We start from the raw sequence: 27,595 nt of genomic DNA on the forward strand, positions 1-27,595 counted from the left end.
TGGCTCAGAAAATGCTAGAAATGCTGACAGGAGGGAATTAGCAGCCTGCAAAGTGTCCCCAGCTGTGGGGCACACACCCTGACCCACAGCTCTCACAGCTACATGGCAAAGCCCACGTGTGCATTTTTAGGGTCTGAGGAACAGCTGTTCTTGTTCTTCCCATCAGCTTCCTTGCATGGAAGGTCCAGGTTATCCTGCACAAAAGGTTGTGCTGGGAGAGTGCTGGAGGTTTTAAACTTCACAGGCAAGCCCACTGCTGCCTTAGGAGTTCTTGTTTGCTTTGCTGCCTCTAATTTGAATTTCTTCAGAAACGACAGTGATTTCACTAGAACATTCTGAGCTGAAGCAGGGATGAGGAGTCTCTGAGGTGAAAACAGACCCTATCTTCTTTTAAAAATTTCTGATAAGAATGATGGGAAGAGGTCATTAAATAGATGAAAAGAAACTCTGGTAGTTGCCTGAGGCAGCAGAATGATATTGAATTAAGGGGAAACATTTCAATTTTTCAGCACACAGGCACAAAAGGGAGAACACATTTTCTCCAGGTCTGTTTGGAATGCAGCAGCTCCAGCCTGCTGGAGAAGTCTCTCTCTCTGCAGCATGGGCTGCTCCCGGGGTTTGTCACCACTCTGATGGTTGGAAGTCACTTTGATAAGGATCACAGAGGCCTGATTAAAAGGAGAGCAATAACAGAGTGAGAGTGAAGGAACACGGCTGGGCTGAGCCCGAGCAGAGGCTGCACTCTGGAACATTCCAGCACTCTGCAGGCCAGGCACTGCTGGGGACTGGAGCAACAAAGGTCCTTCCCTGCTCCCACTGGGAAACAGCAAAGTTATAGAAGGTGTGGATGCTGCATCGATACAGAAACATTAATGGTTCGACTGTGCATACATATGGGAAAGAGATGAGAGATGGTCCTAAACCTGATGGTTCCTTTTTAGGTAATTCCATAAATTTACATCACCCATATAATATGTTAGTGAAAAGCATCAAAAATCTTTAAAGGCTTTTCTAATGAGCTCAGAAATGAAAAAATCATTCTGTCCACAGAACAGATCTTCTCTGCTTTACAAGTATTTGCACAGTCAAATATTTAATAATCAAAAAATGTTTAAAAATCAGCCAGGAGGGAATTCAGTGTGTGCATCTCTACAGGAGGATGAAGGATTCATAGCTCACCTGTATTATTCAGGCACTTCAGTGTCCTGCTCCAGAGAGACACACGGTGACTGTGACAGAAAGGAAACATCCCAGGGCAGTTCTCAGCTCCAGAAACACACAGGGATATGGCCCAGCCTCATGGCCAGCAGGGTTCCTATAAACCAAGGTGCTCCACACCAAGGTGGAACTACTACCAAAAATGAAATAGCAGCAATGCTAAAGACAAAACAAGAGCACCCTATGAGCCTGTGACTTAAAAATTACCTTAGATCTATAGGCAAAATCTGTGATTTCTGATCCTCCTTTATATACAAAGAGTGGTAACTACACAAAGCTAAAATGAAATGTCAAGGTGAGTGAAAGTTCTCCCCCCTTAGTGGTTTGAACCTTTCTTTCCTTTCATTGTTGTTATTTTTTAAAGTATTTTCCAAGCCTGAAATAAAACTTGCCCTTACCAGAAGAACTCTACCATATGTACAAATCCCTGCTGTGAATACATATGGAAAAAGACACCAGTAAATAAAATAGGAAATAATGTGGGTTGTCAGAAGATAAATAAACAGATTAAGACATTATTTTGGCAATTTTTTTGCTCTTCTTTAATCATTCCAGGGAATTTTGCATTTACTATCACTAACAAACCCACAGCTCTTCTATCTTGGCTGTGCAAAGCATGTCTAAGGAATATCCCTGGAATCACTGATGGGGATTTGAACACGACAATCAATTTTACTCACCACAGCACAGTTTGTGACAAAGGGTCCCACTGAGCAAAGCAGCATTACCCAGACCCAGAGGCAAAACAGCACAAAAAACCAAAAACCTTTTGCCTGTAGCAAACTCCCTCTTTCTGCACCAATAACAGACTGTGCTAAAGCCCAGAAACTGTTTATGCTGCTGAGGTGTCACTACCAGCCTACAGCTGAGAACCAGGAGAAATTATTCCATCACCAAAGTGCTCGGAATCTTTCATCATCTTTCAGCCATTGAGAGATCAAATAGCAAGATAAAATCAGGAGGTTTTGAAAGCAATTGCATAAGCAGCAATAGAGCAATGCTGGTGCAGACACGGCAGGGCAAAGGATGCGGTCAGGAAATGTTAAATAATCCTGAATTTACAATCAACATCCCACCAAGGCAGCCTTTGGAAAGCAAGGACTGTGCTGCATTGTCATCTGCAAGAGGTCCTGGCTGGGAGAAGGAGAGCAGAGCACAAATGGCAGCTCCTTGGGCGAGCCCTGTGCTCCTGCACCTGAGGTTTAGGGGAGATTGCTGCATTTCCTAACTCCCTGCAGTCATTAAAGGCTCCATAACCCCACAGAGAGGAGGGCAGGAGATGAAGACATTTCAGAAAGAACAAAACTGTCACTAGGAAACTGTGCACGTTCTCCTGGGCAAACTGGGGACACTTTGGGTCAATCTACAGCAAGACACAAATGCTGGGGTTGTGCTGCTTTTTGCACATCTCCCTTCAGACACTTGGCTTTGGCATCCAACCTCCCTAGTGAGGATGGAAACCCTTCCATCCAGGGTCAGCTTCTGGGGATCAGGGCAACACAAGTCTGGGGTCATTTTTTGTGGTCTCAACAGTCTGATTTTATTTGTATTAAAAATATATTTCAGCTTTTCTCTCGGGATGCTATTTTAATCTCAAGGATCTTTGCTTTAAGAACAGTAGATATAATTACTTTATCACCTACAATATATGACACATTAACAATAGAGAGAGTGAGCTGCTTTATGTTAAATGATAAAAAGTCTTCCCACACACTAGTTTTTAAATAATTGTCTGAAATAAAACAACTTCTAATTGGGATACAATTGACTTTATAATACAATTAACACATCCTTGATCTTCATTCTATTTTAGATCAACAGCTTTGATGAAAAGAGTTCAGTATTATTTTTCTTTTTGAATTCTAGGACTTAGCTGGTTGTGAGCTGCCCTAGCCCTTTCTTCACAAAGAAGGGATTTTAGTTTTTAAACAAGAATCCTTCTGCATTGTTTGAAATAGCCTGCTCATATTAAATAAGATGTTTTCTAAGTGCTGGCAGGAATACACGAGTTCAATCTTCACAGACAAGTCACACAATCCTATTAATAAAACTCTTGCACTAGCACGGATGGTGAGAAAAGGAACATAAGCTGTGTAGAAAATCTGAAATGCACAAAGTCGGAAAGAACGAAAGAGAACAAACAACAATCTTTAGCAATAGCAGCTACAAAACCTTAGCAAAGGAAGTACCTATTCCAGAAACCACTCAATGAAAAGAATATGTCACCCAAAAGAAGTGAGATGTTCAACCGAGCCTCAGAAGCCCAAATGTGGGCTGGATTGCCTGAGATAGCTGCACAAAAATACTGTTCAGCAAATTATTCTTGGCACAAACAAGAAGTTTGGTAAATGCCCTGGGAGAAGGAAACACCCTGATGGTGACACCCAGTGTCAAATGTATAAATAGAGAGGGCTGGGGATGAACATTTGCAGTCCTGAAGCTTATCAGGCTGTGCAGCTAAATTTGGGTTGCGGTTTGACTCTTGCCTGCTGTCACCATGAGCTGTGGCACCAAATCTTCCACCAGTACCATCAGAATTAGCAGCGGAGGGGGAGGAGGAGGTGGTGGTGGTGGAAGATGCAGTGGTGGAGGTGGTGGAGGGGGTAGGTCTGGTGGATACTCCTCAGTGTCCTCAAGAAGATACACCTCTTCTGGAGGCAGCGGGGGCTTTTCTGGCAGAAGCTTTGGTGGAGGAGGCTCCAGGAGCAGCTATGGGGGAGGCTTTAGCAGTGGCAGCTGTGGCAGGATCAGCCGCAGCAGCTATGGGGGGAGAATGAGTGGTGGTAGCTATGGAGGAGGAATGAGCTGTGGAAGTATGGGAGGAGGACTTGGATCAGGAGGGGGTGGATTTGGGGGCATGGGAGGTGGTTATGGAGGTGGATTTAGTGGCTTTGGGGGTAGTGGTGGCTTTGGTGGTGGTGGCAGCTATGGAGGAGGCAGTTTTGGTGGCATGGGCTTTGGGGATGATTCTGGCTTGCTCTCCACAAACGAGAAGCTGACCATGCAGAACCTCAACGATCGCCTGGCGTCGTACATGGATAAAGTGCGACGCTTGGAGGAGGAGAATTCCCAACTTGAGCAGCTGATCAGGGAGTGGTACAAAAATCAAGCTCCCTCTCAGAGCAAGGATTACAGCCAATACTACAGGACAATTGAGGAGCTGCAAAACCAGGTACGATGTACTTTGACTAAATGGGAACAGGTTCCTGTTGGAATGGCGCTTTCCTCATGCAGCACAAGGCCCCTGTTTGGGGTGATATTTCCCTTCTTGGGCTTTGGCCAGGAAGCAGAGTGGTGTGGGGACCAGCTGCTGTCCATATGTTCTGCCACACGTGTTTTTGGTGCAGGAAGCATTTCTGGGAGCAGAGGCAGATCAGCACCAGTGCCCCATCACATGGCCTGTGCCATGCTGCCTTCAATGCTGGGCTGCTGGGCTCGTTCTTCACTCTTGAACTGCAGGCTTCATCCTTGCTTGTGTCGTGCTATTATTGCCATATTGATTGGATGTTTTTGTGAATATACAGGATGAGCCAGCATGTGCAGTTAGTCTCATTCCAGCTCTCAGACATTTAACAGTCACGCAGCTCTTGTGTGAACATGGCTGTTCTCAAAAGTAATGGAAATTCTGCTTTCCCAGTGTTTTTTGTTGGTTGGCTTGGGGTTTTTTGTTTGTCTGGTTTTTCTTTATTGAATATGAGGAGTTAATTTAGTTATTCTATCCAACAAGGTATTTTTAATGGATATTTAACAGTAAAGGCACTTTCTTTTACCTAGAAGCAATAAACTCATCTCTCTCAATAGCTCCTGCAGCTCTAGTCAGGCTTGAAGGCTTGACATTGCCATAAACCCCTTCTGCAAGGTGTTTGTGCACGGGTGTTTCTTGTCTCTGTCGTCAGACTGAAAAGACAACTGCCTGAATAACACCTGCCCTCTCCCCTTCAGATTGTTGGTGCCAATGTGGACCTGAACAGGATGCTTCTTGACATGGACAACACCAGAATGACTGTGGATGACTTCAGACTGAAGTGAGTCACTCCCTTCCTGGTTCCATCCACTTTGCCTCCCTTTATCCCCACGAGTTTCCATTGCCAATTAATCTTTGTAGAAGCTGGAGACTTTGGCCTACAATCACAGAATTGCAGGGAAAAGCATTTTGAGAAGGATTGCTTTGGGTTTTTATTAATATTTTTCTCCAGACAAGTTCTTGAAGAGACACATTTAAGGCACTCCATTCTAAGTTTCTTCATCCTTGCATGTAGATTTATAAGCATAATCCTCATGCTATCTCACAGAGAAACTGTACTGAAATCAAACACAGCTATTGGAGACAGAAAGAGAACGAGGTCCTTTCTTCTAAGAATTGACCAGAGATGTAAATGGAACTGAGATACCAAACAAAGAGGTCTGGCAGCACTTTTACTTCTTTCTTGTCTGTCATTTAGGTATGAGACTGAATATACTCTCCACCAGAGTGTGGCAAGCGATATCAATGGATTACGCCCACTTTTGGATCAACTGACTCTGTCCAGATCTGACTTGGAGACACAGTTTGAGTCCCTGAAAGAGGAACTGATCTTCCTGAAGAAGAACCACGAAGAGGTAAGTTTCTTCACACTGCAATAATTAAAGACAACTCAAAGAATTTCGCCTTGCTTTTTCCACCAGCAGCAACCAGGTTTTGGCCACTGGTTTTGATCCCCCAACTTGCCACAAGCCCACTTTGATGTTGAGAAGTGTGCAGAGACCATAGCTGCCCACAGCTGGCGTCATGAGACACCAGGAACACGTGAGACCAGGGCGATGAATGGCTTTCAGTACAAACTACAGTTTGCTTGCTGAACTCATGGAAGGAAAATTGCAAAGATGTTATCTAGGAGGAGTCAAAAGAAAGCATTTTTACTGTCTTCAGTGAGATTTCCCACTCAGAAGAAAAGATTCCCACAAAGAGTACACTGCACAGAATTCCTTGCAGCCTTGTGGAGGCAGTGCCAGGGTCACTGTGCAGTGCCTGGCTGTGAGCACTGGAGCCTTGGGAATATCAGAATTGTTCCATGGCAAGGGCAGGCAAGGCCCTTTTGCTGGAGTCAGGAGCTGTGTGAAGGTCCAAGTCCTTTTCCTTCCCTTTATGTGAACTGATGCCATTCCTCCTTACCTTCACCCTTTGAGAACCTCATGGGGTTTTTGTGATTTTTTTCAGGAAATGAGAGGACTGCAAGGCCAGTCTGGTGGAGATGTCAATGTGGAGGTCAATGCTACTCCTGGCATTAACTTAATGGAAAAATTGAACGAAATGCGCTGCGAGTACGAGAGGCTCATTGAGAACAACCGGAAGGAGGTGGAAAGCTGGTATGAAACCAAGGTAAAGCACAGGCAGGCTTTGATAATTAAATCCTTCACAAAGTACTGGACCTATTTACAGCTGGTGAAAGGCAATTTGTCCTGTGTTATTTAAGGGACAATAACTTTATATTACTTTAGGTAGTTTCTTACAACAGGTCAGTCCTGGAATATCAGTTTTGTGGTAAAACAAGTAGAGCCTCTGTGTTCCAGCAGCCAGTGAATTACCAGGGTGTTGGCAGAGGGGTTGGAGGGAAATAAACAGTCTGCATGGAATCTTTATTATTACTAATCGATTTCCTGATGCTTTTATGATAACCCCACAATGTTCTCTAATTATAAAAAATGCCTCAATTTTGGATGTTAATTTTTCAGATGGAAGAAGTTAATCAACAAGTCCACTCCAGTGGCCAGGAGATACAATCAAGCAACCAGCAGATCTCTGAGCTGAGGCGTGAATATCAGAGCCTGGAAATTGAGCTGCAGTCACAGATCAGCATGGTAAGGAAAGGCAATTGCTTCACCCATGACACAGTCGGTATGTGAGAAGAAGAGATACAGCCAGCAAGTAATCCATCCAAGGAGAATGGGATATTGGATTACTTACCTTCAATGATACACTTTTTTCTGAGGATTTGTGAAGATCTCCTGCTTCACACAAAAATAAATGAGAATCACCACATTCCCATAAACACTGCATTTTGTTCTCCCTTTGCAGATAGACTCTCTGCAGTCCAACCTGGATGACACGGAACGTCGTTATAACATGCAGCTGCAGCAGATCCAGGGCATGATCGGGCCCCTGGAGGAGGAGCTGGCCAGCATCCGCTGTGAGATGGAGAGCCAGAACGAGGAGTACAAGATGCTCCTGGGCATAAAAACCCGCCTGGAGCAGGAGATCCAGCAGTACCGGGCACTCCTGGAGGAGGGGCAGCAGGACCTCGTGTACGTACTGACAGAGCACAGCACTGCGGGACACCCAGCTGTGCTCAGGCAGGAAATGTAACAGTGGAGATTTGCAAAGCAGGTTTTGGACAGAAATGAGGCTGATTGGCAGCTGTCTTGGCCAATGGCCTCTCAGATGTGAGATATTTAATTCTCTTCAGAATGTAATTCAACTGAAGAAAAATTAATGCAGAAATTCTGAACTACCAGTTTGGGGCTGGACAAGAAAACCCATGTAAGAGAGTTCTAGGAAAGCCAGGAACTGGAAAGGCAGGAAAAGACTGTAAGCAAAAAAAAAAAAAAAAAAACCCAAACCCAAACCAACCAAAGTTTTCCAAACCTTTATAAAAGTTTCTGAAAGTTCAAGCTACTTCAGCCTCACTTATGCAGTGTGCCAGCTCATTCTTGGAAATGGTGCCTGAAACAGCAGCTAAAGTTTCAGTCTCTTCTTTCTGATTTTGAGCCATACACTGATGTATGTGCTAAATGTTGCAAGGAATCCCTAGGCAGAATGTGGGAAAAGCAAAAGCTCTTGCATTCAAGTTGAAGTTGGAAGAGGGGATAATTTTTGGCACTGCCTCAGCTGATTTGCTGTGCAGTGCTGGGTTCCAACCAGCAGTACAGCCCAGAGAGGTGCTGGCTTTTGGATAGCAAAGTGCTATTGTGCCATCTTTATTAACTTATTTTTCCCTTCTTTCTCTCTCTTTGCAGAATCCCAGCAGGAGGAATGGGAGGAGGAGGCATGGGAGGAGGCATGGGAGGTGGTAGAATTGGAGGTGGTGGTTATTCTGGAGGAGGAAGAGGAGGAGGTGGTGGCATGAGTGGTGGCTACGGAGGTGGTGGCAGCGGAATGGGAGGAGGCATGGGAGGAGGAAGCTGTGGAGGAGGAATGGGAGGGGGAAGTGGAGGAATGGGAGGGGGAAGTGGAGGAATGGGAGGAGGAAGCGGAGGAATGGGAGGAGGAAGCGGTGGTGGATGCATTGGAGGAGGAGGAAGAACCTCAGGAGGCATCAGCAGTTCCCACTCCTACTCTTCATCTTCCCAGTCCCAGGCCTGCAGGAGTGGCGGTGAAAGCCAAGGTGAGAACTCTGGTGTGGGCATTGTGTTCTCTCAGTCACATCCTGACTAATTTATGCACTGATTTATACCAACATACTCTTCCAGAGGCAAACAGTACTGAGGATATACTAACATTTCTGGGAAGTATTAGATTTACTGCTACTAACAATTCCTTCCTCTTCATGTGCAAAGGATCAACTCCACTCCCAGAGCACACAGTCCATTTCTATTCCATTTTGCAGGTGATATCAGCTGATCTTGTAGTTTAACCTCAGCTATTTTTTTTCCATCTGTCTCATTCTTTGCAGAATCTCATAAATCCTGCAGCCTTTGTGCCATGCTGGAGTTTTCCTTTTTGCTTTTGGAATGCTTTTATGGCCACTCCCACATAATCCTAATGTCCGGGGGATGCTGGTATCTTGGACATTCAGTGCCAGGATTGATGAAGTTTCTGCTTGTTTTGTCTCTAAACAGGATATGGAAGAAAATCTTTTGACTAAGAATTTACATCAAGGATCCTCCAGCACAAGACCTTTCAAAAGGAAACTGGCCCAAATCCGCTGCATTCCCCACACTCCCAAGGAAAGATGATGCTCTGAACAGTTCCTGGGAGGTGCAGGTGCCACCTCTCCCCTGCCCTGCATGCTCTGTGCTGCTTCTGCCCACAAAGCTCTGCAGCTTTGCTCATTGGCACTCAAACTGCTGCTTTACAGCTCCAACCTGTTTGGTACTCAGGTTGTTCTGAATCAGGAAAATGTCTCTAATAAAATTCATTTCTGTCTGATGCAACCAGAATCCTGTATGGGTTTTTTCTTTCCTTTTGTAGGTGTAAACACTTAGAAAACACAAAGTCATGCCAAGACACACCTCCAGATAGAAAGGTTGATGATACACTCCAGACAAAATTTAGAGTTAAAACACAATTTCTGAGCAGGGACAGAACAGAATCTTCTTGGGCTGTGCCTTTGTTTTTTTAATCATGTGTTAGATATTCCTGGGAGCTGAGTTCTGAGACCCAGCAGATGAATATCAACTTTAAAGGGACTGCAGAACCTCAGTGCTGAATGACTCTAATGGTGCTGGCAGCACGCGAGTGTTCACAAAGGAACACTAATGATTACAGAGCTGTGGTTGTAAAATGAAACCAATGTTTCAATTCACAAAACCTTGCTGAAGGTTAAACTCCTTGGTTTAACCTGGAAATGCACAGATAAGGGATCTTGTTTTGAAATGATAAGAAGTGAAAGGGAAATATAATTTACAGGAACATTACAAAGTTCATTTCCATCAAATGTTGACATTGACAGCAATTGCCTTCGACCTCTGAGGAATTTAGTACATGTAAAAGGGCCTGGAATGTTCACTTCTGTATGTAGCTACCAGTGTACCCCAGCAACTGAGGGGCCAAAACTGCAGTGAGGCTGCCCAAGGGGAGGGTACAGCTCACCTGCACACAACCTTGCAGGGCTGCACACAGGGAGGGGCCTCTGGGGTTGAGTTGAGAGTGAAACAAAATGTGAGTTCCACAGAAGAGCAGCAGCTCTGCTGAGTAACACAACAGATGCACAAAAGTATGGATTGAGAGAACAGATACAAGATTGATTTCCAGAAATACACGTCACACTGCCATCTCAGCACTTGGAAACCATTCAGGGAAACAGAAACACTTGACTTACACCAAGCCAAAGTGTGCTGGCATTTTGCTGGCAGGAACGAGCCTTTTCAGGCTTGTTAAACAGAGTTTGTGCTGCAGAAATGCTGCCAAGGACACACAACAGGAACAGTGAAACTCTAGTAATACTAATTTCTCTTTCTTTGGTTTAGAAACTTGGCCTACAGACAGCATCCAGAAAGAGCCATGGTGTTCATGATAGATGGTCTGAGGATTAAGAATTGTGTGTATTCTAGAGCCCCCTAAGGGAGGGAATTGCATTGTCACCTCCTACAGGTGCAGGGAGAGGGACAGGGACCTCCACTGATGTCATGCCAAGACACACCTCCAGGTAGAGAGGTGGTGATACACTCCATAGCTGATAACAAAATTTAGAGTTAAAACACAATTTCTGAGCAGTAGGGGGAGATCAGAATCTTCTTGGGAAGCTGGCCCGAACAGTCCATGCTTTAAACTAACCTTGGAAGAGTATTTCCCTGACTCCTCATTACTTTGCTGCCCAGGAGGCACTAAGTGCTACACCATGCAGTGAAGTCCAGAAGGGGTTAAAAAAGAATGAAGACAGCAACTACTGAGAGACCCAGGTGGAGGGAAAGAAAGATTTCCAAGATAATTTTACATCCGTAAGGCACAGTGTTGGGTTTGTGTGGCAGTGTTTGGGTAGCAGGGGATACAGGGGGATTTCTGAGAAGAAATCTGGTGAGAAGCTGCCAGAAGCTCCCCCTGTGCCCGATGGAGGCAGTGCCAGCCCAGGACAGCCCCGCTGCCACCAGGGCAGGGCCCCTCAGGGTAACAGAGCTACCAAGGGTGAACAAACCTGCACAACTGCAGCCAGAGACAGGAGTGGGCTTATTCTTCTTCTGTAATATGGAACTTCTTCCTGAAACACCCCGAGGTTGAATCCATCCTCCCTCTCTGTGGATAAGCTGATTTTGAGGTGGCAATTCACAGCAGGTCCCCCCAGCTCCTTGTGCTTCCTCTGCACAGCCCAGTGACTTTTCTGTAGGAGCTGCAATGCTGATATTTAATGCACAGCTGGAAATCCAAAAATTTGTTTCTATTTGAGGCTTTTCTCAGTTTCATGGGACCTTGATTAATAAAGATGGGAAAAGCAGCTCACTGCCATTCCCTATTGCACAGGCAGTGGAAAAAAATACACAAGTATTTCTGACTCTCTGTTGGGTGGTGCAAGGTATTCTGTCGTGGTTGCAAAACACCCTTCACTGTAATGAGCTCAGGTAATGATGATGTTTTTTCAGATCTAATCTTTGGCTGTTTTAATCAAACTTATTTTTTTGTTTTATTATATAATTCAAGGATGTATTCTGAGAAATTACTATTTAAATACAGTGATAAAAATATGCAAAGTAAAATACTTCTCCTCTCAATTTCCTGAGTCCATTTAAAACCGTTACAATAAAATTAGAAGCTCTTTGGTAGAAAATATTCAATATTTTTTCCCTTGCACAGTTATTTCGTGGATGTTACACAGAGTTTTCTTCAAAAAGAAAAAAAGACTGTGATCTACACACTGCATGTTCAGAGAAAGTTGAATGCCAGCAGGACCTTATTCAACACAGAGTGAAAATTTCGACGTCAAGTCTTCTGTAACAAATATGGGAATGCAGTCTTCAAAATTTTATTATCAGTGCATAAAAGTAGATTTGTATAAAGCTGATGTAATTTGAAATAAATCAATGAATGAAGAGTCCCTTGGAGCCAGCTGGTATTACGAATCATGTCTGTGACCTCAGGTGGAAGACTAAAGCTGAGCTACTGAGTTTCAAAGGATAAAGAATTATGGACCCAGACAATGAAGCAGAAGCTTCATTAGCTGCCGTTACCAGCGCGATATTGCCAGATTAACAGAAACTCAGACGTACGACATTGTTCAACAAAGTATCCAACAAGGAGCCACCCACATAAAATTATAGTGCAGCTAGGTGTGAATCAACGAAGACATATTTGCACTGAATGGTAATGCCTTTTACTTACCTCAGACAAAATTTCCCTTAGCACATCATTTTTGGCATGAGCACTACGGCTGGCAAACCCCATGGGAAGCTGGACTGCCTGGCAGGTGACACCCACCTGGGCAGGTATAAAGAGCCACCAGCCAGGACAGCCCGCCGCACTTTGGTTTCCTCTATCTCGCTGTGCACAGCTTTGCACCTGGGGCTGAACACCTGATCCCTCCACCATGAGCTGCAGCATCAAGAGAACGTCCAGCACCTCGTACAGGAGCGGAGGAGGAGGTGGAGGCGCCTGCGGCGGCGGCAGCGGCCGCAGCTCCTCGGTGTCCTGCCGGCGCTACGCCTCCTCCGTCATCGGGGGCAGCTTCGGCGGGGGCTGCGGGGGCTTCGGGGGCGGCCTGAGCATGGGCAGCCTGGCCGGGGGCTTTGGCGGGGGCTTTGCGGGCAGCTGCGGCCCCGGCGGGGACCTGCTGCTCAGCGGCAATGAGAAGCTCACCATGCAGAACCTCAACGACCGCCTGGCCTCTTACCTGGACAAGGTGCGAAGGCTGGAGGAGGAGAACGCCCAGCTCGAGCACCACATCCGCGAGTGGTACAGGAAACAAGCTCCCAGCGTCTCCAAGGACTACAGCTCCTACTACCAGACCATTGAACAACTCCAGAATCAGGTAGGATCATCCTGGCACACGTGGCTCCATCTCCCACATGCTCCTCTCTCCTCTAAGGCCTTCCTCCTTCCTCTTTGCTTCTTCCTCCTCCCTCTGTCCCCAGCACTGGGCTCTACCACCTGTGCCACGGCTGTGCTGGTGGTATCACAAACCTGCTGAGCTGCACCTCCCATCCCCTGGCTGAGCAAACCCTCAGAGCAGCCCACAGGCAACAGGGCGCAGCCCGAGGCACCAGCAGCCCCAGCAGCCACAGACACGCTGGCTCACGCCGTGTGCATCCCACGGTGTGCAGGTGGCTCCAAACCAGCCCTGTGTGGTTTGCAGAGCTTCCCCCTGCTCCCAGCCAGATCAGCTGGATGGAGCACAAAGCCAAAGTAGGATTGGAGATCCCTTTTTCCCTTCACACTCCTACAGACACCAGGTGGAAGGACTGAGGTCTTCCATTGCAATCAGGTCACACAGTACCAAAAAAAACGATTAAACAGACACTGTGAAGAAGCACTTTATATAGAAAGGGCTGCAAACACTCTTTGGGACTCATGAGAGCTGTCCCTAACTTGAGAACAGGAAGAGCATGGATTTGGCAGGATGGTCTGTGATAGCACAAGCTTCCCTGAAAAGTAAATCTGGATCGTTACTCTTCCATATGGCCCCTGCACTACTGCAAGAAACAATTCTAAGACCTCCAGTAACACCCTACCAAAGCTTAGAGCCTTATTTTTGCTTGTCTTGGAAATCTAGAACAGAGAAAGACTCCTTTCCACTTTCCCCTTTTGCAGATTATATCTGCCACTGTGGACAATAACAGAATGCTTCTTGACATCGATAACAGCAAGATGACTGCCGATGACTTCAGAATGAAGTGAGTAGCTCCCTGTGAACCTTGCTTGTCTGTAAAATCCCTCTCATCACCATCTAGGAAGGCAAGGGAGGACTGCCCTGGGTGGTATTACTGAGTCATCCTGTTTTACTGGAATACGGATCTGAGAAGGATGTGTGCTATTGACTGCAGCGTCTCATTTCCCCATTTCTCTGTCTCTGTGTGTGTGACAGGTATGAGAATGAGCTGGTCATCCGTCAGACCGTGGAGGCTGACATCAATGGCCTCAGAAATCTCATGGATGACCTGACTCTGGTTAGATCTTCACTGGAATCTGAGCTGGAGTCCTTGAAGGATGAGCTGATTGCTCTCAAGAGAAACCATGAGGAGGTACGATCCAATGATAAATAGCACAGCCAGAGACACAATCCATTCATTCTTCATGGCTTCCACCATCACATATCAAGTCCATTTCACATTATGCCATGGGATTGTCGTTCCTTTGTACCGTGGTAGTGCTTTGTCCCAGCAGAACAATGACCTGTGTGTGCTCTTGTATCTCTCTCTGGACTCCCTGCAGGAAATGAGGCAGCTCCAGTCCCAAACTGGTGGCGATGTGAGCGTGGAGGTCAATGCTGCCCCTGGACAAGACTTGACAAAGATCCTGAATGACCTGAGAGATGAATATGAGCAGATCATTGAGAAGAACCGCAGGGAGGTGGAGCAGTGGTATGAGGTCAAGGTATGGAGCAATGTCCACAGTGGAGTTTCCTTTGGTGGCACAGCCCAGACACCCCGGTACTGGGACTGGCTGATACAGAGAGGCTCCCTGGAGATGTGAGCTCTCATTCAGCAAATCTGCTCCCTCGTGGCTCAGAAAGTGTCTCTGGGCTTTGACTCTGCAGATCCAAGAAGTCAATCAGCAGGTCACTTCCAGCAGCCAGGACATCCAGACCAGCAGCCACCAGCTCTCCGAGCTGAGGCGTGAGATGCAGAACCTGGAGATCGAGCTGCAGGCACAGCTCAGCACGGTACGTGGGCAGCACCTGTGAGCCCTTCCCTCCTTGGCACGGGCAGGGAGATGTAGGACTCTGCTCCTCAACTCCTGTGTTTGTCTTTCCAGAAAAGCTCTCTGGAAAACTCCCTGTCGGAAACCGAGTCTCGCTACAGCTTCCTGCTGCAACAAATCCAGACTCAGGTCAACTGCGTGGAGGAGGAGCTGGGCAGCATCCGCTGTGAGATGGAGGGTCAGAGCCAGGAGTACAAGATGCTCCTGGGCATAAAAACCCGCCTGGAGCAGGAGATCCAGCAGTACCGGGCACTGCTGCAGGAGGGGCAGCAGGATCTTGTGTAGGTATTTTATATCATAGCAAGGGAGTACAAAGAAACCATGTGCTTATTTACCAAGAGGCTTTTTGTCCCTGAAGCTATGTCAATATATCTTTCAACTGAATATCTAATGTTAGTTTTGATTAATTCTGTTGGTTTTTTTTTTACAGTACCTCCCAAGGACCTTTCCAAGGGGGTGGAAAATCCTCCCAGTCATATTCTGCTTCCTACTCTCATTCCCAGTGTGGAGACATGTCAGGTAAGTCAACACCTTGTAAGCATGTTATTATTAGTGGGTTACATCTGCCTTAATGGCTGCAATGTATTTGGGCAGAAAAATGTTTGTAGGTTGTGTTGGGAAATATTCCGAGGTCCATTAGCCTGGGAGTGAGAAACCTCATTACTCTGTTGCAGAAGAATCAGGGGTTAAAATACAGCAAGTGCTGCTCTTCCCTCTGCCTAAATATAAAATACAGTTTATAAACTTTATGGGATGGGAAATACTTCTTTGCTTACTGGAATAATAAAAAATACAGTTCTGAGAAAGCGCCCAGGGTGCTGCTGGGCATGGAGCCTCTTCTCCTCTGCTGCTAACACTGTCAGGTGTAAGAATTCCACCCAGCAGGAACGCTCAGACTTCCCCTCAGGCAGTGATTTGCTCGGATTTGCTCACACAGGGCAGTCAAGAGTGTGCTAGGGCACAGGAGGGACCCTGGCACCGTCCAGCTGCCATGCACTGACCACGGGCAGCGAGACACCCGAGAGTTTCTGCAGCACGGCCGAGGCAGCGGGAAGGGTTTGGAAGATGAGCCTGGCCCCCTGCCCCAGCACCCCCTCCTCCACCCTGCAATGCTTGGCTTACTCAGCTTGTCTTTGGCAACTCATTCTTTGTTAAAGGGCTCACACTCTGCTGGTAATTCTGCTCGAATAAAGCTTTATGTCTGCAATTCAAATCACAACATGTCTGAGAAATTAAATTCAACCAACCTCGTGCGGGTGCTTATCCAGATCATCCACTAAACACGGGCTGTGGAGTTGTACTGGGTACATGAGCTCACATCAGTCCATTCTGCACTAGGACAATGGACACAGTGCTGGGATAGAACCACTGAGTGAAAGGAAATATCAGGAACTGTGGCCATGGCTGTGTGAGGTGAGACAACAGCCAGCCTCTGCCGAGGGGAGCTGCCGGGTGAGGCTGGCAGAACTCTCTCCTCACAAGCAAGAGGTATAAGGTTGAAAACAGAAATCTTGTTGTCAGTTCTTGACACAGTTTTTCTCCTTCCTGAGACATTAAAAACCATTTACCATTTGTGTCTTAATGGTCACTAAGGGATTGCTTTCTGGCCCCTTGCCTTCCCACTTGTACTAAAGAGATTGAATTATGTGAGTGAAAGGAGAAAGAAAATACAAATGATGGGAAACTATCAGGAGATTAACTGTTGATTTACTAAAGTGTGGCAAAGGTACTACTGTGAGTTATCTGAGTTCATTAATCTCATCACAGAGTACTGTGGGAAGGAAGGTATGACTCAGGTGAGGTTGTTCCAGTATGAAGGGGCTTCCTCACAAGTATTTCTACACCTTCAGTTGCACAGAGAATGACGTATTGCTGACTTCTGCTGGGAGAAACAGACAGCAAGACAATGGATCTGTTCCCTTCAGTGTCATGCACCAAAAACATTCCAGTGTTTTATGGCAGAAATTTCAATTTAAATACTGGTATAATACCAAGAACCCAGTTTCTGTTAGTACACACAGCTGGCTGATACTCTGCCTCAACAGAAATGAGAGGCACATTCCTTTCACTGAAGGTATTTTCTATATTTTACTGCTTAAGAACATAAAATATGCCACAAAATAAGAGATGAGACAGCAATAATAAATTAGGACAGCTCCTTTAGATGTATTTTGCTTTCTGAAGATCACAGTGAAGCCCCTTTCAGTCTCCGAAAGTTGTTGCACCAGATACACAAAATCAGCCATGAATATCACTTAAGGTGCCTGTTTGTCCCTTCCCCACTGATTAAACCTCGTTTCTAGTATTTCCCATTTCATTTCAGGCTGAAGGATTGATCTGTTAGGGTAATGCAATGAAACACTTTCTCATCACAACCAACTTAGAAGAGTGTGATTTTGTTTAGGTCTCTCAGTATCCACATGCCTTGGCTGTGCCAGCACAGCACCCCGACTGCAGCCTGCAGCTTGTCCAGAAAGAACACACTTTTTACTTCTGTTGAAAAACTTTTATCAGTCCAGCATCAGGAATTTCTGTGAATAAAAGCCTGTCTACAATGAATAAAAAGCTCATTTCAGGTTTTAACTGTATAGAAAGTGATATAAAGCAAATGCAAACATGACTTTTGTCTCTAGAGGCTGCCAGAGCTGACTCAGGTCTCAGCTGTGTTTACTGTAGCCAAAGCAGCTGAAGAAAACATCTTTTAAAGCCAGATTATGGAACCTTAAACTACAGACAGTGTCTATAACTAAATAACTGAAAGGTTATTTTGCTTCCTTCTGATGTTCCAGAAGCACAGAAAAGCATCAGAATGATCAAAAATACAATCCTCACTCAGAGAACTCCTGGGAACTCCAGAGCTGCGGTGTCTCTCCCCATTTCTGAGCCGATTTGGGAGTGTGAGGTCTTGGTGCAGTGGGTGGCACGGGGGAGAGTCCTCAGGAGTCTCTGAGCAGGATCAGCACAATGCCCTCCACACGTTCCTGCTGGTCCATAGGGCATGAACCCCCACCCAGGGATGGGCCAAGGGGACAACACACACCACAGGTGTGCCAAAGACCCACAGCCTCCACCTGAGGCTGGCAGGTGCTCCAGAAACCTTGTGCTATTTCTGTGATCAGGTATCCTGACACCACTGCCTGCTCCCAGTGCTCACTTCACTCATCCATGTCCTTAACATTTGTTCAGTGTTCTGAAAATATCTACAGGACAGTAAAAAGAAGGCTTTGGTAGGGAAGAATGTAGAATTCAATTAGTTGCCATCATTGATAACAGGAGTGCATGGAAGCAGGTAGAGAGGAAGAGAAGAGGAAAGGATCCCTTTGCTGGAAGAGCTTAATTTCCCTTGGGAAGCATCTCTAAATTTGTCCTTTTTCAGTGGTAGGAAGGACTATGAGTAATGATTTAGATCAGCTGTGGAATTAAAATGGCTCACATTTAATAGGATTTGCTGTAGGTCTATACATAAACAAGTTTATGAGCCCACCCCATGGAGTGACATAAGAGGAAGATGAGCCCAGAATGAGGGGTTGTGGAAATTCTACAGCTCTGAATGAACTCAACAAATGCACAGGTAGGTTGAGTGATGCTGCAGGACAATGGACGAGGAATGCACAAATGGAGCTCCTGATGAAACTCTTGGGAGTAGCACTCTTCTTACCAAGACCACATTTGACTCATTTACTGTAAAACAATTAATTACCAGTAATTGTATCTAGGCTTGTCCTCTCCCTCTAGTGTGACTGAAGACATACATGCAGTAATGGCACCACAGCCTCTGTGGAAACCACAGGCTGCTTTTGGTTCTTCTGCCAGTTTGGAGAACCCAACTTCACCAGTGAGTAAACAGCCCTGGAAAGGATTCACAGCACTCCTACTTCAAACAAACTTCTGACTTGCACAGGTCCATGGGGTGCACCATGAGCTAAAGGTCTGCCAGGGGAAAATGTGATTTCAAAGCTCTTACAGCGCCTTTGAATGGCTGAGGAGCCTCAACCTCTTCTACAGCAGAACACGTCTGACCTGCTTCTGTCATGGTGAAAGGTAAGGGCTCCTGAGCAGTCTTGGCTCTTTTGGCTTGTGAAGTAAATCACAGGTCCAAACTCACACAGCCAACTCAGGACAAGAGCCATGTCCACAGGACAGGACAGCCATATCCACAGAAATGAACATGGAGACAAGGAAAGACCCCAAGTCACAGAACAGTCTAGAGATGAAATGTTTGGGATGCAGTTATGGCAGTAAGGATGGTTAGATCGCCTATTCCAAAAAGAAAAGAGGAGCAAAGAGACAGAGAAAAGGCACCTGGTGATAGTATGAAATTACAGCATTGGGAAATGTCAGAAATTGTTGGGCCAGGTTTGTGATGCAACGATGCTGAGAAGGAAAAATAAAATCAACACCTCTGGCACTAACACCAATCAGCAATAAACTTCTCATAGGGGAGAATAAAAGTGCATTTCAACAATCTAATGAGGAAAATATGACTAAGGAATCACACCCTATGAGAAAATAATTTTTATTTTTTAATAAAGATGACTCAGGCTCAATAACATATGCAAAGCACCTGGTTCTGACGTGTGGATAATTAGAGAGCTACCAATAAAACAACAATCATAATTATGTAGATCAAAGGATCTGTGATATGGGGGTGGTGGTGTGTCAAGAAAGAGGGTGAATGGTTTTCCATGATCCTTCAGTCAGCCATAACACACATTAGTAACTTTATGGATCTCATAATCACTGTGGCTAAGAAAAAAAAAATCCTGCTTGAGCCACAACTGCAGGGTGTGTGTAAGTAACAGCATAAATGTGGGTAAGTTATAACTTCCAAGTAGAGATGGATTTCCATCAAAGTTCAATCCTCACATAATGAGGCCCCTTGTCTTTCAGGCTTAAGATTCCCATTTTCCAAAAGTTATTCAAAGGCAAAATTTCCTTTTCAAAGAAGGGCTTATCACAATCTGCCCCTTTACCAAAATGGTGCAGTGGTGCAGCACCAAGGGACAAAAGACTGAAGGTAAGGGGGATCTAGAGGGTCATCACAGCCACCTCTGATATACAAGGATAAAATCCACAACATCAACTGACTGAGATCAGACTTGAAACTGTCTCTTCCATCCACAGCTCCTGCAATGGAAACTCTTCAAGACCCTTTTGCCTCCCACAGTTAAAAATTTCCCCTTAGTTTCCAGCCCAAACACGCTCAAATCCAGACTGTGTCCTTTCCTACATGGGCAACAGGATTGTTCTGTATTTCAAACAGCCCTGGTACCTCCTTCCTCAAGAGCCAGCTGATAACAATCTCAACCTTCATCTGGCCAAGCCAAATCCTCTTTCCTCTCCCAGGATACAGCCAATGCAGCCATATAGATTTAATGTATATTTCAGTTTAAGATAACCTCTGAGTGATTGGAAATTTCCACAAAAATGTTTAAAAACTCACAACTTTAAAATGGCATCACTTCATGCTCATGAGACAGGAGGATTTTCTATAAGTAATACTACCAGAGTTTGGTGAGAACAGAAATAACATCACTCTGTTAAGCTCTGTGATATACCACGAAGTACTCTGAGAGACAGTGCCCACAGTGAACTTTCTTTTCTAGGGAAAAGAAATTCTAAGCCTAAACTCTAGATTCTGACCTAAAGCCTAAACTCTTAAGAGATTCTGTTTCCAGAAGTGGCAGTTCCGAGGCGAATTTGAACCAGCTTAATGTGAAGGGTGCTTGAGTTCATACTTCTCCAAATCTGAAATCAAAGCAGAGTGATTAGGTGGTGCTTTCATCACCTGTTTTCAGGACAAAAGAAAATTACTCCAAAGAACAAAGAACCACTATTAAAATGAGTCTCACTCACTAAGTAGCCAGCAACAACCTATCTCCAACAAAATCTAACTCACAGCCACCCACCCGAAATTGCAGTGCAGGCTTGGTGTGAATCAGCATGCAAACCCAGTACCTGGGGGGAGGGCTGTCCCAAGCCCCAAAAGAAATTCCCCTTAGCACATCACTTTCTGCATGAGCACTATGGCTGGCAAACCCCATGGGAAGCTGGACTGCCTGGCAGGTGACACCCACCTGGGCAGGTATAAAGAGCCACCAGCCAGGACAGCCCGCCGCACTTTGGTTTCCTCTATCTCGCTGTGCACAGCTTTGCATCTGGGGCTGAACACCTGATCCCTCCACCATGAGCTGCAGCATCAAGAGAACGTCCAGCACCTCGTACAGGAGCGGAGGAGGAGGTGGAGGCGCCTGCGGCGGCGGCAGCGGCCGCAGCTCCTCGGTGTCCTGCCGGCGCTACGCCTCCTCCGTCATCGGGGGCAGCTTCGGCGGGGGCTGCGGGGGCTTCGGGGGCGGCCTGAGCATGGGCAGCCTGGCCGGGGGCTTTGGCGGGGGCTTTGCGGGCAGCTGCGGCCCCGGCGGGGACCTGCTGCTCAGCGGCAATGAGAAGCTCACCATGCAGAACCTCAACGACCGCCTGGCCTCTTACCTGGACAAGGTGCGAAGGCTGGAGGAGGAGAACGCCCAGCTCGAGCACCACATCCGCGAGTGGTACAGGAAACAAGCTCCCAGCGTCTCCAAGGACTACAGCTCCTACTACCAGACCATTGAACAACTCCAGAATCAGGTAGGATCATCCTGGCACACGTGGCTCCATCTCCCACATGCTCCTCTCTCCTCTAAGGCCTTCCTCCTTCCTCTTTGCTTCTTCCTCCTCCCTCTGTCCCCAGCACTGGGCTCTACCACCTGTGCCACGGCTGTGCTGGTGGTATCACAAACCTGCTGAGCTGCACCTCCCATCCCCTGGCTGAGCAAACCCTCAGAGCAGCCCACAGGCAACAGGGCACAGCCCGAGGCACCAGCAGCCCCAGCAGCCACAGACACGCTGGCTCACGCCGTGTGCATCCCACGGTGTGCAGGTGGCTCCAAACCAGCCCTGTGTGGTTTGCAGAGCTTCCCCCTGCTCCCAGCAGATCAGCTGGATGGAGCATAAAGCCAAAGCACCTGGATGGCAGGATCTGATCTCCCTTCGGCCTTTCACACTCCTACAGACACCAGGTGGATGGACTGAGGTCTTCCATTGCAATCAGCTTTTTTCATAATGGGATGACTTACAGCATTGGGCAAAGCCCACACTGCCTCCTACACCCAGAGTGCAGAACCCCATGGGGTTTGGCCATCTCCCAAAATAAATGTTCTTCTGTTCTTTCCCCCATCTGTATACTCTTTCATCAAAACCTTTGGAAAGCCAAAGCCTTGCACACACCAGTCCCTGTGCTACGGCAATTCAGGAACTTTCTGTGGCCCCTGCACTACTCCCTAAAACAAGCATTAACACTCTACCAAAGCTTTGTGTCTTCTTGCTGCTTGTCCTGGAAATCTAAAACAGAGAAAGACTCCTCTCCAACTTCCCCTTTTGCAGATTATTTCTGCCACTGTGGATAACAACAGGATGACTCTGGACATTGACAACAGCAAGATGACTGCCGATGACTTCAGAATGAAGTGAGTAGCTCCCTGTGAACCTTGCCTCTTTTATGTCACAATTTTTATGAGACTCATGAATGCAGATGGATGAAGCCCTGGCCAAAGTGGTGTGATCAAGCCTACACATCGTAATGCAATAAGTGTGCAATGCTTTGCTTTCCTTTGGTACAGGTATGAGAATGAGCTGGTCATCCGTCAGACCGTGGAGTCTGACATCAATGGCCTGAGAAACATCCTGGATGGTCTCACTACCACCCGGTCTTCACTGGAATGTGAGCTGGAGTCCTTGAAGGATGAGCTGATTGCTCTCAAGAGAAACCATGAGGAGGTACGGTCCAATGATAAATAGCACAGCCAGAGACACAATCCATCTTCATGGCTCCCACCATCACATATCAAGTCCATTTCACATCATGCCATGGGATTGTTGTTCCTTTGTATCTTTGGTATTGCTTTGCCCACAGTCCCCAGCAGAACAATGACCTGTGTGTGCTCTTGTATCTCTCTCTGGACTCCCTGCAGGAAATGAGGCAGCTCCAGTCCCAAACTGGTGGCGATGTGAGCGTGGAGGTCAATGCTGCCCCTGGACAAGACTTGACAAAGATCCTGAATGACCTGAGAGATGAATATGAGCAGATCATTGAGAAGAACCGCAGGGAGGTGGAGCAGTGGTATGAGGTCAAGGTATGCAGCAGTGCCCAGAGTGGAGTTTCCTTTGGTGGCACAGCCCAGACACCCCGGTACTGGGACTGGCTGAAACAGAGAGGCTCCCTGGAGGTGTGAGCTCTCATTCAGCAAATCTGCTCCCTCGTGGCTCAGAAAGTGTCTCTGGGCTTTGACTCTGCAGATCCAAGAAGTCAATCAGCAGGTCACTTCCAGCAGCCAGGACATCCAGACCAGCAGCCACCAGCTCTCCGAGCTGAGGCGCGAGATGCAGAACCTGGAGATCGAGCTGCAGGCACAGCTCAGCACGGTACGTGGGCAGCACCTGTGAGCCCTTCCCTCCTTGGCACGGGCAGGGAGATGTAGAACTCTGCTCCTCAACTCCTGCGTTTGCCTTTCCAGAAATGCTCCCTGGAAAACTCCCTGTCGGAAACCGAGTCTCGCTACGGCCGCATGCTCCAACAAATCCAGATGCAGATCAACTCTGTGGAGGAGGAGCTGGGCAGCATCCGCTGTGAGATGGAGGGTCAGAGCCAGGAGTACAAGATGCTCCTGGGCATCAAGATGCGCCTGGAGCAGGAGATCCAGCAGTACCGGTCGCTGCTGCAGGAGGGGCAGCAGGATCTTGTGTACGTTCTCTGTTTGCAAATAAGGGCACAAGTTTTATCACAAGGTTTTCTCTCTTGGCACTCATGGAAGACAGAGCAGAATATTTGACTTGTCTGTAGCTGAAATCTAAGTTCAGCCACTTTTTTTTACGGCATCTGCATTGAAATGTGTCTATCAAAAACCACATAAGCAGATCAAACATCAAGGGAAACACAGAGCAGATTGTTACTGCCAGGTTTTGAGTTAATCAGTTCCTCTTGACCTGTTTGCACGGAGTGAATTCCATGAGGGGAATCACCGTGCCAAACCAAATTGTAATGAAGTTCCTTCTGTCAGCAGATGAACAAGCACAGCTGAACTGTGAGAGTACAAGAGTTATACTGCAACAGTCTCTTGCTCTCTCTGCTTTCATAATTTTCTACGAAAATACAGCTACATTTCATGAAATTAAAAAATATATATAAAAATGTATTTGCAAGACCCAGGAAATGCTGAGCTGTTACATGCACTGCACATGATGTCAGTATGTATTTATTTCTCCCTTCATTAAAACTCCTTTCCTTTTACAGATCATCTCAAGGAGCTCTCCAAGGAGGAGGAGGTATGTCCTCCCACTCTTACTCTTCTAGTTCTTACTGTCATGGTCAATCTAGTGACAAGGCAGGTAAGAAACATCTTTCATAGAACATCCAAACTTGTGGCTTTCCCATTTTGTGTTTCACTCCTTTTCCTGTTAATACCAACCTTGTGCTATGGCTTCCACATCTGCAATTGCAGCAGGGATTAAACCATTCACAATCTAAGCTCTTAATTTCAAAGTGGTTTGGCTCCAATTCCAGAGACAGGCTAAGCTCCTTTCCCATGCTTTTGCAAACAAATGGATATTTAAATAGTGGATGAGTCTGAAATGTCAGTGCTGCGAAGAACCTCTTGGTTTCCCTGTCAGAGCAATGGTTTCTTCTTTCTTTCCACAGGGCAGTCAAGAGTGTGTTAAGATACCACCAACGTGTTGGGCTTCCCTGATCCAGTCAGTGCCTTGGGAGCACCCAGCCCACAGCGCTGTGACCTACCCCACGCACAGACTGCTCTCCAAATGCTACTCATGAAATCACAATTAATGATTACTAGGCTTTTCCTAAAACTATCTACTCCTCCCTTTTCATACTGCCAGCACTGTGATCACTGTGCTCACACACAGGGCTCTGCAGTGTACTTGGTTCTCTAGTGAACAACAATCCCTCGAATAAAGCTTTATCTTTCTGCAATGCAAAGAAAACTCTGTGTCCAGCAGTCTATTTGGTATATTAATATTCCATTTACATTTAGGTGTAACAAGTCAGGTACACAAAGAAATTAAGGTTGCGTGAATTATTTAATATGGCTCCAAAGAAATACGTGGATTCTAAATCATATGATGACTGGATAAAATCCTGGAGATGAATAAACACATCCACATTAAACTCAAGGGTGACACCTATGGGGAACCATAATCATCTCCAGATGGATAATCCAACATTTTCAGGAGGTTTCATGAAAGGGGTGGGGGAACCCCTTTTTCATAGCATATGTTGCAAGAGGTGTGTAAGTAGCTGATTTGCCAATTCAGCAGCTGAAATGAAAAATCAGGATAAATCAACCCCAAATTTTTATGAAAATTTTGTCAAATCAAAACCACGTTCCTTAGAGTCATTGAACAAGAAATCAGTCCTATTTCCCAGCTTCTGGGTAAGAGATCTGTCTAATCTTTTTCAATTAAAGCAAAGGCTTAGGTTAGGAAATGAGTGAGGAGTACAAACGTTCTCCTAACCCAACATTCAGTTGTTGGGATTATTCCTCCTGACATGTTGGAAAATCTGAGCTCAGGTCTTTTATCTGGAAGTCCCACATGGAGGAGTGTGTTCCTGTATTCCACAGGGTCATTCCCAGATCCATGCTGTGTGGAACTCTGGATGGAGAACGGCACGGTGCAGGCAAGGTTCAAGCTGTGTTACTAAACCTACCCCACTTTGTGTACCACACTCAGCTTATTTGGGCTCAACAGGGGAGGAAAACGGGTGAAATAGCTCAGTCATTTCAAAATGAGAAATCTGCATTTCAGTGTTTGGTTTGCAGGGCTAAGGAAGCTGCTGAACAGGGTCAGCCACATAGCAGGGGAGTGACTCCACTGCCGCCCTGCCCCAGACCCTGGGTGGGTCTCAGAGGCTTCATTGTTCCCTGAACACTCCTAAATCACCCGCATTTCTTATCCTGTCACACAGCTTTACACTTACACTTTGGTTTGCAAAGAGTCGGGACAGGTAAAACATCACCACAAGGTATTATTTTAAAATGCATCAAACTGTTCCATGTGCAATCCAGGCTGAATTCTCAGCACAGCAGGAAAGGGATGAGTCACAGAAACAATTTCCATGGGAAACAAAGGTTTGTAAAGTCAAAGCAGATCTGCCTCTCCTTGGAGTCACAGCAGGACTCTTCTGCTCTGTGCAAGGAACAGATTATTCTGCCTTTTACTCCCCTCTCTTATCAGCCAATGCTGACTATCCCAAAACCCCTCAGCACCAGCCAGCTACAATGGACTTTGGGATCAAATACCTTCTTTAGGCACAGTTTAACTAGGAAGAATGTCCGCAATCCCAGAAAGGAGCCAGTTGTGCTCTAGGCTGCCTGTTGGGAACATTGCCGAGTCTCCTGCTTGCCTTCTGCTCCCTTTTAGGGGGGACACGTTTGCAGTGGCAGCATGAGGGAATGCTGTGGTTGAGCTTTATCCTGCTCCAGTGGCGTGTCCCAGGGACAGGATTTATCTGTGGGTGACGGACAGTGTGTCCATGCCTTTGGGTCAGCTCCCTGGCATCCTCTGATGGCAATTAAGGAAATAACAAGTAGGATTTGTGATACAAACTGCTCAAAACACTCTCAAAATTAAATTAAATCCTCAGGCCTGGGACGCGGTTCGTACAAGGAAAGAACAGATTCATTAATAGGAAAATCGGCACGCTTTAGTTTTAATTTTAATTTTTATTTTTATTTTTATTTTATTTCACGCCTTGGATTCCATAGCTGTGCTTAACAGCCGGGCCTGCAGGGGGCGCTCTGTGCCGCTCCCGCTTCCCAAGGCCCCAAATCCCACAGTTGGTGACTCAATCATGGAAATTAATCATCTCCAGATGGATAATCCTACATTTTCAGGCGGTTTCATGAAGAGAAGAGGGTGAAATGGCTGTATGGAGAGAAATTCAAGACCAGAACCAGAAGTGAGCGGGCTGGGCTCTCCAAGGGGTGCCACTCTGGATCAGGATTCTGCCACGCCTGCAGGATTTAGACCCACAGCCATGCTCCGTTTGCAAGGGCAGCTGTCAGGTATGGACAGGTACAGCAAACACTGCTGCTCCTGGTGCCTTTGTGCACAGTCCTGCCAGCCTCTGGCACTCTTGCCTACAAGGAAATGGAACCACGGAGGTGACAAGGCAGATTTCCCTCTTGGCCCACCACAGACTCAAGGAATGAGAAAAGAAACTCTGACTCACTGTGCCTGTAACAAACAGCAAACAAAAAGAAAGCTGCTCCTGTGATATTTCTGACATTCAGCAGCCCACCATAACCATGAAAAATAGCAGCAGCCAAGTAAGTATGAGAATTCATGCAGGAAAATCCTTTTTCTCTGTAACAATTTCTGTTGGGCTGCACATCATATAAAACACTTTGGAGTGCTAATCCCAGCAAACCTCGGAATTTCTTTAAGTGTTTCCACATTGTGGCTGCTGCATCCCTGGAGGTGTTCATGGCCTGGATCAACCTGTTCTAGTGGAAGGTGTCCCTGCCTGTGGCAGAGGGTGGGACTGCATGAGCTCTGAGGTCCCTTCCCACCCAAAGCATTCCATGATCCCATGATAAAGGACAAGTGACAGTGACCACGTAGTCTCAGGCTCACTTTTTTTTCAGAGCTGCTCTAGCAGTACCTTGTGAAAAATGCCAATCACTTGTTTTTAAATTTTTAAAAATTTAATAGTAATAAAACCATTATAAAAATTGCAATATAATTAGAGTAATAAAAATTGGGACAATTTGGATTAGGACA

General features: G+C 46.3%; 3 protein-coding genes across 3 annotated transcripts; all 3 read left to right on the forward strand.

Annotated features, from left to right (window-relative positions):
- Positions 1-57: 57 nt before the first annotated feature.
- Positions 58-9,348, forward strand: LOC135286789 (keratin, type I cytoskeletal 13-like). The gene is made up of 9 exons (XM_064400004.1): positions 58-367; positions 510-4,390; positions 5,161-5,243; positions 5,661-5,817; positions 6,416-6,577; positions 6,931-7,056; positions 7,274-7,500; positions 8,212-8,579; positions 9,034-9,348. Exons 2-9 carry the CDS (start codon positions 3,716-3,718, stop codon positions 9,057-9,059), a joined length of 1,824 nt encoding a protein of 607 aa, XP_064256074.1. The 5' UTR covers positions 58-367; positions 510-3,715; the 3' UTR covers positions 9,060-9,348.
- A 3,083-nt stretch (positions 9,349-12,431) lies between these two features.
- On the forward strand, positions 12,432-15,969 carry LOC135286817 (keratin, type I cytoskeletal 14-like). Its single transcript, XM_064400042.1, has 8 exons — positions 12,432-12,872; positions 13,652-13,734; positions 13,926-14,082; positions 14,273-14,434; positions 14,598-14,723; positions 14,816-15,042; positions 15,192-15,280; positions 15,699-15,969. The coding sequence occupies exons 1-8, from the start codon at positions 12,432-12,434 to the stop codon at positions 15,716-15,718; spliced, it is 1,305 nt and encodes a 434-aa protein (XP_064256112.1). The 3' UTR covers positions 15,719-15,969.
- A 4,767-nt stretch (positions 15,970-20,736) lies between these two features.
- On the forward strand, positions 20,737-23,680 carry LOC135286844 (keratin, type I cytoskeletal 14-like). Its single transcript, XM_064400084.1, has 6 exons — positions 20,737-21,388; positions 22,184-22,266; positions 22,420-22,576; positions 22,771-22,932; positions 23,096-23,221; positions 23,314-23,680. Exons 1-6 carry the CDS (start codon positions 20,948-20,950, stop codon positions 23,626-23,628), a joined length of 1,284 nt encoding a protein of 427 aa, XP_064256154.1. The 5' UTR covers positions 20,737-20,947; the 3' UTR covers positions 23,629-23,680.
- The last annotated feature ends 3,915 nt before the right edge of the window (positions 23,681-27,595 follow it).

This window comes from Passer domesticus, chromosome 27 (assembly GCF_036417665.1).
Source record: "Passer domesticus isolate bPasDom1 chromosome 27, bPasDom1.hap1, whole genome shotgun sequence".
NCBI lineage: Eukaryota > Metazoa > Chordata > Aves > Passeriformes > Passeridae > Passer > Passer domesticus.

What these genes read in the sequence shown, in the direction of transcription:
- LOC135286817 (XM_064400042.1), top strand. Translation starts at nt 12,432, where the DNA reads ATGAGCTGCAGCATCAAGAGAACGTCCAGCACCTCGTACAGGAGCGGA. An exon ending in GAGGGGCAGCAGGATCTTGT is followed by an intron (nt 15,043 to 15,191) that starts GTAGGTATTTTA and finishes TTTTTTTTACAG; the next exon opens with TACCTCCCAAGGACCTTTCC. An exon ending in CCAGTGTGGAGACATGTCAG is followed by an intron (nt 15,281 to 15,698) that starts GTAAGTCAACAC and finishes TTGCTCACACAG; the next exon opens with GGCAGTCAAGAGTGTGCTAG.
- LOC135286844 (XM_064400084.1), top strand. Translation starts at nt 20,948, where the DNA reads ATGAGCTGCAGCATCAAGAGAACGTCCAGCACCTCGTACAGGAGCGGA. An exon ending in TTGAACAACTCCAGAATCAG is followed by an intron (nt 21,389 to 22,183) that starts GTAGGATCATCC and finishes CCCCTTTTGCAG; the next exon opens with ATTATTTCTGCCACTGTGGA. An exon ending in AGCAGTGGTATGAGGTCAAG is followed by an intron (nt 22,933 to 23,095) that starts GTATGCAGCAGT and finishes TTGACTCTGCAG; the next exon opens with ATCCAAGAAGTCAATCAGCA.
- LOC135286789 (XM_064400004.1), top strand. Translation starts at nt 3,716, where the DNA reads ATGAGCTGTGGCACCAAATCTTCCACCAGTACCATCAGAATTAGCAGC. An exon ending in TTGAGGAGCTGCAAAACCAG is followed by an intron (nt 4,391 to 5,160) that starts GTACGATGTACT and finishes TCTCCCCTTCAG; the next exon opens with ATTGTTGGTGCCAATGTGGA. An exon ending in GAGGGGCAGCAGGACCTCGT is followed by an intron (nt 7,501 to 8,211) that starts GTACGTACTGAC and finishes CTCTCTTTGCAG; the next exon opens with AATCCCAGCAGGAGGAATGG.